Genomic DNA, 10,909 nt, shown 5'->3' on the forward strand with positions numbered 1-10,909 from the left:
TGGCGCAAATTTTTGCTTTCATATTCGTTTAATACACATTTTTTGCACCTATTACACTTTTTTTTTTTTTTTTGGTGGCCAGGTGTTAAAATAGTAATTAACCAAGCCTTCGTCTACTTTTCTCTAAGTTCTATTTAGGGAGGAAGGTGATGCGGCGAAGGAGGTGCTACTTTCTTGTAAATTTATTGAAAGGTGAATGAGAACGGCGAACACTGCTTGAGTGGATGGTCCTACTTTCAAATAAGATTGAAAGTTAGAGATTAAGGGAGTCTAAGAAGGTATTTACTCTTGATGGTCAGGTGAATCCTGAATGTGTGGAGTTCGTCTATTAACCGAGGGCAGTCCTATGTGCATTCTATGGACTGCATTTTTTAATGCATTGAAACTACACCGTGTGTGTATGTGTGTGTGTGTGATGCTCGGCTTCTTATGTCAAGTCCTGCGGTGATCATGTCGATAAGGTGCTAATATTTTGAATGAAGCACTAAATACTACGAATTTAAGACATTCTCTTGAAAGGTAGTTTTCAGTAATTGTAGGGAGGGGGGGGGGGGGAGAAATGTTATGGGGTTTTGTGGCAGAGTTTTGAAACGAAGGAGAGAGAACGTGTGAGAAAAAGAGTGGGTGTGTATATGTGTGTGTGTGTCTGTGAATGAGAGTCCAAGGAGAGAAAGAACACATATCTATGTTTGTGCGTGTGTGTGTGAGAAAGAGAGAGAGAGAGAGAGAAACGGCAAATGAAGAGAGCGCGGAAGCAAATGAAGAGAAGAGGTAGAAAGAACAAAGGAAGGAAGGAAGAGAGAGAGAGAGAGAGAGAGAGACAGACAGACAGACAGACAGAGACAGAGAGAGAGAAGAGAAAGATTTAAGGAAGAAAGAAAGAGAAAGAACAAAGGGAAAAAGAGAGAGAGATAGCGATGGGAGGTTACTAATTACAGACACTCATCTTTAACATGTGCTCCTCCTACCTACCTCTCCCATGTACGTAAAACACACACACACACACACACACACACACACACACCATTAACGTTTGTTCTCTGACGTTAAATCTTAGAAGAACCAGTGGAAGTAACGACGTCAGAGCAACATCCCCGCCCGACCCGCGTCCGCCACTCTTGCAGCCGTCAAACATATAAAAAGCCACTCGCATCTCTGAATCGCTATTAATTCGCTCTCAGCAGACGTTCATCTTTTGATCAGAGAAGATTTGTTCGTGTATATATTTTTTGGTGTTTGCCACACACGGAACAACTACAACAGCATCAATAGGAAGGAAGGTTTATTACATTGTGAAAAAACAACAGAAACCAAACTAAGCAATTTGCATATAAAAGCTTTGCGATAAAGGAAACTTCAAGATTATTTTTTCTTAAATTAACGAAACAATTAATTCTTCACGTCTTCATTAAACAAGTGGAAAAACAAAAACAAAACAACAACCACGAAAACAAAAAAATTGATAAATAATTAAACGTCACTATATAGCAATAATTAATTAACTATATTTATAAGTGTTGTTAATTAATTAATTAATCTTTTAAGATTATATAATTGTTAAATTGAGTAAATTTATTTTTTAAGAAACCAAGCAAATAACCAACAGAACTCACGCAATCGTTTCTGATTGATACGTATATCGATATATAGTGAGATATCGATAAATTACTGATAAAATTCATTGATAAATTATTGATATATTTATGTATTGCAAAGAGTTGATGACTTCAGGACCAAACGCAAAAATGTTGGTAAGTATTTCAGTTTCTTTCTTTCTTTTTTTTTCTTTGTTTCGCGCAGAATTAACAGTTTTCTTTTCTTTTTTTTTTAAAGATTTTGTTATTAGTGTAACTGTTGTTGTTGTTGTTGTTGTTGTTGTTGTTGTTGTTGTTGTTAGTAGTAGTAGTAGTAGTAGTAGTCGTAATCGTAGTAATCAGCGCCGTCTTAAGGCATGGGCTCATTGGACAGTTGCCTCACAGATCTTGGGGCCCAATTCTAATATATGTATGATGTGATTTGCTGTCAAGAAAAAAATGCTGTAGGACTCAATGCAATTGATTTTCCCGAGGGCCTCAAGGGTCTAGGGGTTCAATTCTGATCTAGATATGATGTGCTTTACTGCCTGCCAATAAGTAAACACAAAAGATCCCAGTGCACTGATGCTCTGGGGAGCCTATAATGCACTCAAGACGGCCCTGGTAGTGATGATGCCGTCGTTATAGTAATTGTTATTGGTGGTGGAGTTGATGGTGTTATTGTTGTTACTGTTCTGGTTGTCGTCCAGCCCCCAGGCAGTTCTGATCGACCATTCAAACCTATGATCAAAGACGTTCCAGCTGTGACAGTCATGCCTTTTGGTAGCGGGGATGACGAGGGGTTGGCTTTGGGAGATAGCTGATACTATAATCTATGATTAAATGTCTTCACTCTCGAGTTCAAATCCTATCAAAATCAGCTTCATTAACTTTAACCCTTTGGGGATTTGATAAAACAAAGCACAAGTCATATACTAGGGTGAATGCAGGGTTGGACTTAGACTTAGTGGGGGCCCTGGGTCAATAAGCTTTGGGAGCCCCTACGATTTTATGTATATTTTCAGAATATATTTTTCAGAAGATAACACATATTCAAAGTATTTTTTCAAAAATCTTTGTTTTAAAAAGAACTAATTCAGAACATAATAAGATAATAAAGAGAGCTTCAGTAAATCTATTAACCACAAACAGTTTGAAGCTATCCCAAAAGGGCCTAAGTGGACTCAGAGGAACTCAAGTTCGATAGCCTTTTAGATTTAAATCAAAAGAGGGCCCAATAATTTTAACAGAACTCTGTGGGATTCAGAAAATTTAGACACGTTAAAAGAATTACAAATTTTTTATTTGATTGCTATGAATATATTTTAAAAAAATTTAACTCCAACTTAGCTTCTTTGAGTTAAAGGAGCTCCTTAAGCTTTAGGCCGTGGGCTATGTTGGTACATACATTCTTTTCTACTCTAGGCACAAGGCCCGAAATTTGGGGGGAGGGGACCATTCGATTAGATCGACCCAGTACGCTACTGGTACTTAATTTATCGACCTCGAAAGGATGAAAGGCAAATGTATGTCTGTGTGTGTGTGTGTGTGTGCGAGAGTGTGTGTGTGTGTGTGTGTGTGTGTGTGTGTGTGTGTGCGTGCGTGCATGCACATCTCATTTAATGAATACAAGAGTTATACGTGAACTACTTCAAGTTTCATGCCTAGATCGTACAGTAATCGCACGGGCTTGTATAGCGTACCGTGCGCGATGCGACAATTGGTCAAGTTAATAACATATGTACATATATACGTACGTATGTATGTTATTGATACTTACGTACATACATGCATACATTCATATATAACAAATGACAGAGACGAAAAATGGAATATACGAGAAACTTTATTGCTCACAACTATCGTTTCGATCCATCCTGCAGCGATCCCTCGCGGGTGGGATACTGTACAAGTGGCTGTGGTGCATCTCTCGGTGCAGAAGCGTCTCGTCAGATGATTTTTACAAGGGTATCTCGTTAAATAAACCCTGTTTCGTTCGGTTTTAATAAGTGCTTCACTGCTAACTACTAGGTACATACCTAATACTTAAATAATTACATACACACATACATATATGTATATACAAGTATGCATATATATATTCATAAATATACACATATCTGTATACACATACACAGGTTTTATATATATATATATATATATATATATATATATATATATATATATATATATATACGCACATAAATGTGTGTATATATATGTGTGTGTATATATATGCACACACACATACACGCATATGTCTGTATACGCCACAGTACCACTACCAATGATGTTAATACCACCACCACTACCACCACCAACAACAGCTCCACCCTCACCTCACAACCACCACCCACCCACCCCACCACCACCTCCACCGCCCCCACTAACGTCCTTGTCACACATAAACACCTCTAATGACGAATCATCATTTTGAAATGGTCAAGTAGGAATTTCCGTCTAAGTTTCATCTTGAAACATGGTTTGCCATCAGACTTGCAGCTGGACGTTCCCCCACCCCACCGCTACATTGCTGGTGTTGCTGTTGGTGTTGTTGTTGTTGTTGTTGTTGTTGTTGTTATTGCCACTGTGGACGTGGTAACAGTTGTGGTTGTTGTGGTTGCTGTAAAGTATGTCTCATTCAGTTGTTTGTTCATCATTGAAGTGAACATTAGTCATCAAAAGTAACTGATTATTATTATTATTATTATTATTATTACTATTATTATTATTATTATTATTATTATTACTATTATTATTATTATTATTATTATTATTATTATTATTATTATTATTATTATTATTATTACTATTATTATTATTATTATTATTACTATTATTACTATTATTATTATTATTATTATTATTATTATTATTATTATTATTATTATTATCGTCAGCATCATCATAGTCGTCATTATTGTTGTTGTTATCATCAGTAAGTGTTACAGACGTGCAACGTGAGAACAAATAAAGAACACCAAAATACTTGGGTCTGAATTTATTCCCTGGGGTGGGGCAAGATTTTTCATCAGCCTTCTTACACATTAAGCCACATGCACACACACACATACGCGCGCACACACACACACACACACACACACACACACACATACACACACACACATGGTTGATGTCAGACAAATGAGAGGGAAATGCTCAATACATGTTATACAGGATGTGGTCTTTTTATTGAAACTGAAACTGAGTCTGTCTCGTAACTCAAGTTTCATGCCACTGCGATCTTCAAGTGAGAATTGTTACAGTGTGGTATTGGTGGTGTAAAAGAAAGCAGATTTATTGAAGAGATGTAAAATGTAACATTTATTACACAAAAGAAGTTTTGCTTGGTGAAACAAAAGAGTCATGAAACAAAAGAAACCCAGGAAAAAGAAACATCATTTGGTTTAATCCTCTTTTCAGCCTGAATGTAATAAGGAATATAGCACACATCTTCCTAGATTAATTAGTAACTACTCTGCAACTGAATACAAATACTACAAACTATTCAACAGAAACAGTATAAAAATCAAATATAGCAGCACAAAAAGCATAAGATGCATCATATAATCACTAAACAATAACACAGTTAGCAACACAAAGCTGCAAACAGATGCAACTTCATAAGAACTAGAACATACCCATGGAAATTGTTTACAAACAAACTGTATATGAAGCTACAGTTTCACAAGAAGGAAAACAGAAAGAAACTATATCAGCACCACTAGTGGAATGTTTAAAAGCAGATGTACACAATATATTCTAGGCCATGTACATTCTAGGTTATATACAAAAGTAACACAACATCCCTGTCCAAATACATCACAACATCACTGCCAACATAAAATAGGACATTATAGATCATGCACCATCATATACAAACTGCTCTGATATCTTCCCCCTCTGCACCACAGGAAAATAACACATATTCACACAAAATGTACAATTGTAAATCAGAGAAATGAGATCATGTCACAATGCAGCCACCAAAATAAATTCATTTTCATAAAATAGTTCAAACTTCAAACAAGATAAAACTAACACCAAAAGCCCACATCTATAAGCATAAACTTAACACACAATACATGCACATACCCATATACATTAAAATACTCACATATGCATACTTAAAACATACACACATTCATATAGCCTACTATACATATATGCCCAAATATATGCAGAAGTGTTTGCATATGCACACATTTATATAAACCAAAAGAACAAATGATAGTCCACTTGACATCTTACACACTACACACATACAAATACATGCATGTACACACACACACCTGATGAGACCCCAATAAAGTTCGAAAATTGATTAAGGCTATTCATCATTTCTTTTAGTCTTCAGAGAAATAGTTAAACTTACCATTTTTGTATGTCCACTACATAGGTTTACACACACACACACACACACACACACACACACACACACACACACACATACACGCACATTTACAAAGCAATACATGTACGTCTTACTTCTGGTCTAATTTTAAAATATTTATTAAATCTCAAACAGACTTGAGTGGAAAAGCCAGAAAGACAGACAAACAGATAAACAGAGATCTTAACTGACAAACAGACAACAGAGACAGAGAGCATGAAACTTACGTAAAATATGGCCACTTCCTGTTTTTTAGGTCAACCTACTAATTATCGGGCGGAAATAATTAGAACCAATGACCCCTCTCGTCTCTTTTCAAGCGCAGCTGCATCAGCATTTGTAGTGGTTGTGATGATGGTGGTGTAGTAGTTGCAGTGGTGGTGGTGGTGGTGGTGGAGGTGGTGGTTTTTGGTGGTGGTGGCTTTGGTGGTGGTGGCTTTGGTGGTGGTAGTTGTCATAAAAGGGGTGGTGGATGTGAGGGCGCTGGTGCTGGTAGTTGTAAGAGTAGTGGTAGTGGTGGTGGTGATGGTGGTGGTGCTGCTGCTGGTTTTGGTGGTGGCAGTGGTGATATGCTTTGCCAGTAGTTTAGTTGCATCCCATTATGTATGATCTGAGTTCAAATCCTATCAGAGTCAATTTTTGCCTTTCATCCTTCCCTGGGTCAGTAAAATAAACAACTGGAAGAGAGGAAAAGGGATGAGAAGGATTGGGATACTCAGCCCCCTGCTCCTCACCCCTTTTTCTAATTTTAGGTCTTTTGCCTATGTTATTATGCCAAATCGTTGTTGTTGTCATTTGTGTTGTTGTTGTTATCGTCATTGTTATTGTTATTGTTGCTGGCTTAGGTTTAATCCTGATCGAGCAGGTTCAGGCTTAGAACCATTCCAACCATGACCAACCCGTCTTTTTCCTTCGTATTACACATAGAGAACTCAGAGGCATATCATCTAACATACAGGGGAGGACAAAAGTAGGTTATAATTAGGAATAATTATTTTATAATTGAAAGGGTTAATTAAAAATAATATAGAATCACACAATTTTTATACTAAAAAGGAAATCGAGAACTGAAAAGAACATTCTACTCGTATTAAGCAACTGTATACCACTGAGCCATATGAAGGTGCATGGCTCAGTGGTTAGAACATCAGGCTCACAATTATGAGATAGTGAATTCGATTCCCGAACCGGGCTGTGTTGTGTTTTTGAGCAAAATACTGTATTAGTCATGGCTTGTCTTCCTAATTGAAGATGAAAATTATGTACAGCATCCATTTAATACTATGGAGGGATATTGTATATGGTCAACGGACCTGCTAGAAATGATAGCAGCCACAATTTCTTTTCGGTCCCACTCTACTGCTGTGAAAAAAGGATTGCGGATACCCACTAAAGAAAGAAAAGAAGAAATAGACAAGATGGCTGCAGCTTGAATGTTTTTTTATCATAGGTTTATTCACCTTTGGTTGACCAAGGGTGAAACAAGAAGAAGAAGAAGAAGAAGAAGAAGAAGAAGAAAACAACAACAACAGACAATTTCATTGAATTTACTGTAGTAAACTATTTTGAAGATGAATTAATAGCTTTGAATATTCTTCCTCATGGGTCTTGATTAAAAAGGAAAAAGCAATAAGGTCAATGGTTATGGGTGAAATGGTATGGCTTGATGTCCAAGTTATATTGTGGTCTTAGGACGAGAAATCTATCATGCATTCAGGTGAACCAAATATTTAATGTTTCATATTTTTTATATTTTCAGACGAAATCTCAAGTTAGACACCCAGAAAAAGAATTGAAAGGTATCTATTAGTGATTTTATTTCTTAATGTAATTAGTAATTGTAGATGAGGGCACAAACATAATTACAGTTTAGATTCCTCTGTGTGACATATTAGATAAGTCTCTTCTAACATAACCTCAAAGTTGAGCCAAGCCTAGTCACAGAAACTGTGTGGAAACCTGTTGAATGGATTATACTTGTGTCATATATGCATCTAAGGTAATAGACTTAATATGTTGCCCAGTTTAACGCCATTGCCTAATAGCTCTTGGATACATTTAGCATTTAGATTAGCCCATTCCCTTGCAAGAATTCAGCCCAAGTTTAAGGTTTCTGATCTTAGGGTCACTTTGTTCTCTTCCTTCTCTTCCATTAGTTGCAGAGGCTTGGCAAAACAGTCACAGGTTCCATCCTTCATCTGACTCTAAATCACAAAATATAACATTTAATGAATGTAAATTGAGGAAAATGACATGAGTTTAGGGAAGTAGAGGTATGTTAAGAATTTGGGAGTTTGAGGACAGAAAGGAAAGATAGTTAAGGGCTATATGCCATCCCTTGGTAAACTGAGAAGAGAGAGAGAGAAAGAGAGTGGGGATGAGAAAGAGAGAGAGAGAGAATTACCTGGAGGAAATACAATAGATGTATATGATTTTGTAATTTTTTTTCCATTTTGTTTTTCTTCAGAGCTTCGCGAAGCCTTTCGATTCTTGGACATTAATGGGGATGGAACAGTATCTGTCCATGAACTTCGCACAATTATGCACAGTCTTGGGCATTTTCCATCAACTGAGGAATTGAGACAAGTACTCCGAGACCACAATTTCACAGGTATGTCACATCAAGAAATATTTGTGGTTGTCATGATTGTTGTCATTGTTGTTGTTGTTGTTGTTGTTACTGTTGTTTGTGTTGTAAGCAATTTCTGAAGTGACAATTTAAAATAAAAGATTCATGTTTTGTTTATTTGTTTTGAAGGTGATGGCTTTTTGACATTTGATGAATTTGTTGGCACAATGGCTAGTTATGTTGGATTTTCAACATCAGAACATGAGAAGGAACTCCGGGAAACATTTAAGGTATGGTTATACTCAATGACTTCAGCATTCCAGAATGTATTTTATATTTTTTTCTTTTTTAAATACTATAGTCAGAGGCAATGTAAGGTTCCTTGTTAGCTTGAGGATGTACTACTTTGTTTATTAGGGACCAGCATTGTGTGAATGGCAAAAGAATAATTCAAAATAAGGTCTAACGATCATACCTCTTCATTCAGCAACATTGACAAACAGAATGCAATAAGACTCTCAAGTGTTATATCTGGTCATTAAAAAAAAATTGCTTCTGTCTATAATATTAACTGACATTTCACTGATATTTTAGAGTGAGGGACTTATAAAAATGGCTGCAAGAGATGTGGGATATGTACTGCAAAGAAAAGGCTGATCCTAAAAGGCTTCCTACAACAAGGGTTACATTTACATGTTAAAATAAGAAATGATTGAAAATGTAACACATGCAAATTCATTTTATGTACCTGGATACAGTTGCTTTAAATTACGAGTAGTGGTTATATGCAAGTGTGACTAAATGTATATGGTGGTGAGTGCAAATATGCAGAGCTAGGGGACATGTATATCTATCAAAACTTACAGCATCATTAATGGACTTTCCATTGCAGTATTGCTTGTTTTATAGCTATTTTTTATAGCAGTAAATGTCTATTTGATCATCTTTATTTTGTAAATTCTTTAAAAATTCTTATTGATGATTATCTCGAAAATATGTATCAATTTATAAAGTAGCTATTAAATCTAGGTCTCTGGATAAGCTTCACTTCTGTAATATTCAAATAATTAACTGACATACTTTATGTTGAATATTTGTTGTGATAGTGCTGTATTATTGAAATACTGAACTGAATATAACTGACATTGAATATTTTTCGTGATACTCCTGTATTATTGTAGAACTTAACGGATTGTAAATGGCATTTGCTGTTTGCAACACTGTAGCAAGTTAGAAAGCTTAACTAAAATACAAGTCCTTTTTTTATCATGTCAGCTAATTTGGTCACTCGTTCTTTGAAATATTTTGTCAGTGAACTTGTGTCTGTAATGATAAAGTTAAGACGTGTTTTGTTGTTTTACCTTGCAGTATTTTGACAGATCAGGGCGAGGTTTCATTTCTTCAGACGACCTTCGAACTGTTCTTGAATGTCTTGGAGAAGATATAACTGAAGAAGAACGTGAGTACACACACACACATATATATATACATACATATACATACATACTTTAAAATATACATACACACATACTCAAGAAGACCTGTCTGCCACAAAAGACTTGATACTGGTGCTGGTGCTGCATAAAAAGCCCCCAGTACACTCTGTCGAGTGGTTGGTGTTCAGAAGGGCATCCAGCAGCAGAAACCATGCCAGATCAGACTGTGGACCCTAGTATCATTCCTGGCCTTTCTAGCTCCAGTCAAACCTTACCAGAAGGAAAAAAGGACATTAAATGATCATGATCACATACATGCATGCATGCACACACGCACACACATGCATGCATGCACACACACACACACACACACACACACAAATCTGCTCTGCAAAGTACTGACATTTAAGTTTGATTTGTATTTTGTTGCAGTCGAAGAGATGATAGCAGAGGTGGACATTAATGGCGATGGAAGGATTGATTTTGAAGGTAAATTTTTCAGTTTTCCTTAATCTACTTTGTCATTGATATATTGATCTATACATTTATTGAAGTAACAATATATATATATATATATATATATATATATATACATACACACACATAAATAGTTTATCATATATTTTCACATAATAAATTATTTTAACAAGTTTTTATTTCTCTCTCTTGCAGAATTTATCGCTTGCCTAAAAGAACATGATGACCGGCGGTGGTCAGTCAGTGTTGACTTATCTCCAGACAATCGGACACTGAAATAAAAATCTAATGATAATTCTAATAACTTAAATTAGTCGTATGAGAAATCATATGGTCTTTTCTATTTTTTTCCTTAATAGAGCCTTTATCCTCTCAGTAACGGTAGCGTCACAAACGCTTGCTCTATTGGCGGGAAAAACAACAACAGCAAACAACACAACAGACACAGAGACAGCATTTT

At 36.0% G+C, this 10,909-nt stretch overlaps 1 protein-coding gene across 1 annotated transcript in view; it reads left to right on the plus strand.

Annotated features, from left to right (window-relative positions):
* The first annotated feature begins 392 nt into the window (after positions 1-392).
* The window catches only part of LOC106869213 (neo-calmodulin), a 10,727-nt gene continuing 210 nt past the window's right edge, over positions 393-10,909 (plus strand). Inside the window, exons 1-7 of the mRNA XM_014914860.3 lie at positions 393-1,751; positions 7,727-7,766; positions 8,435-8,578; positions 8,726-8,826; positions 9,905-9,995; positions 10,405-10,461; positions 10,645-10,909. The exon at positions 10,645-10,909 is cut by the window's right edge and continues 210 nt beyond it. Of these exons, the coding sequence (XP_014770346.1) occupies positions 1,704-1,751; positions 7,727-7,766; positions 8,435-8,578; positions 8,726-8,826; positions 9,905-9,995; positions 10,405-10,461; positions 10,645-10,730 (567 nt within the window). The 5' untranslated portion in view covers positions 393-1,703 and the 3' untranslated portion in view covers positions 10,731-10,909. The remainder of the gene's footprint in view (positions 1,752-7,726; positions 7,767-8,434; positions 8,579-8,725; positions 8,827-9,904; positions 9,996-10,404; positions 10,462-10,644) is intronic.

The sequence above is a fragment of the Octopus bimaculoides genome, chromosome 20 (genome assembly GCF_046866305.1).
Source record: "Octopus bimaculoides isolate indiv1 chromosome 20, ASM4686630v1, whole genome shotgun sequence".
In the NCBI taxonomy this organism is placed as follows: domain Eukaryota; kingdom Metazoa; phylum Mollusca; class Cephalopoda; order Octopoda; family Octopodidae; genus Octopus; species Octopus bimaculoides.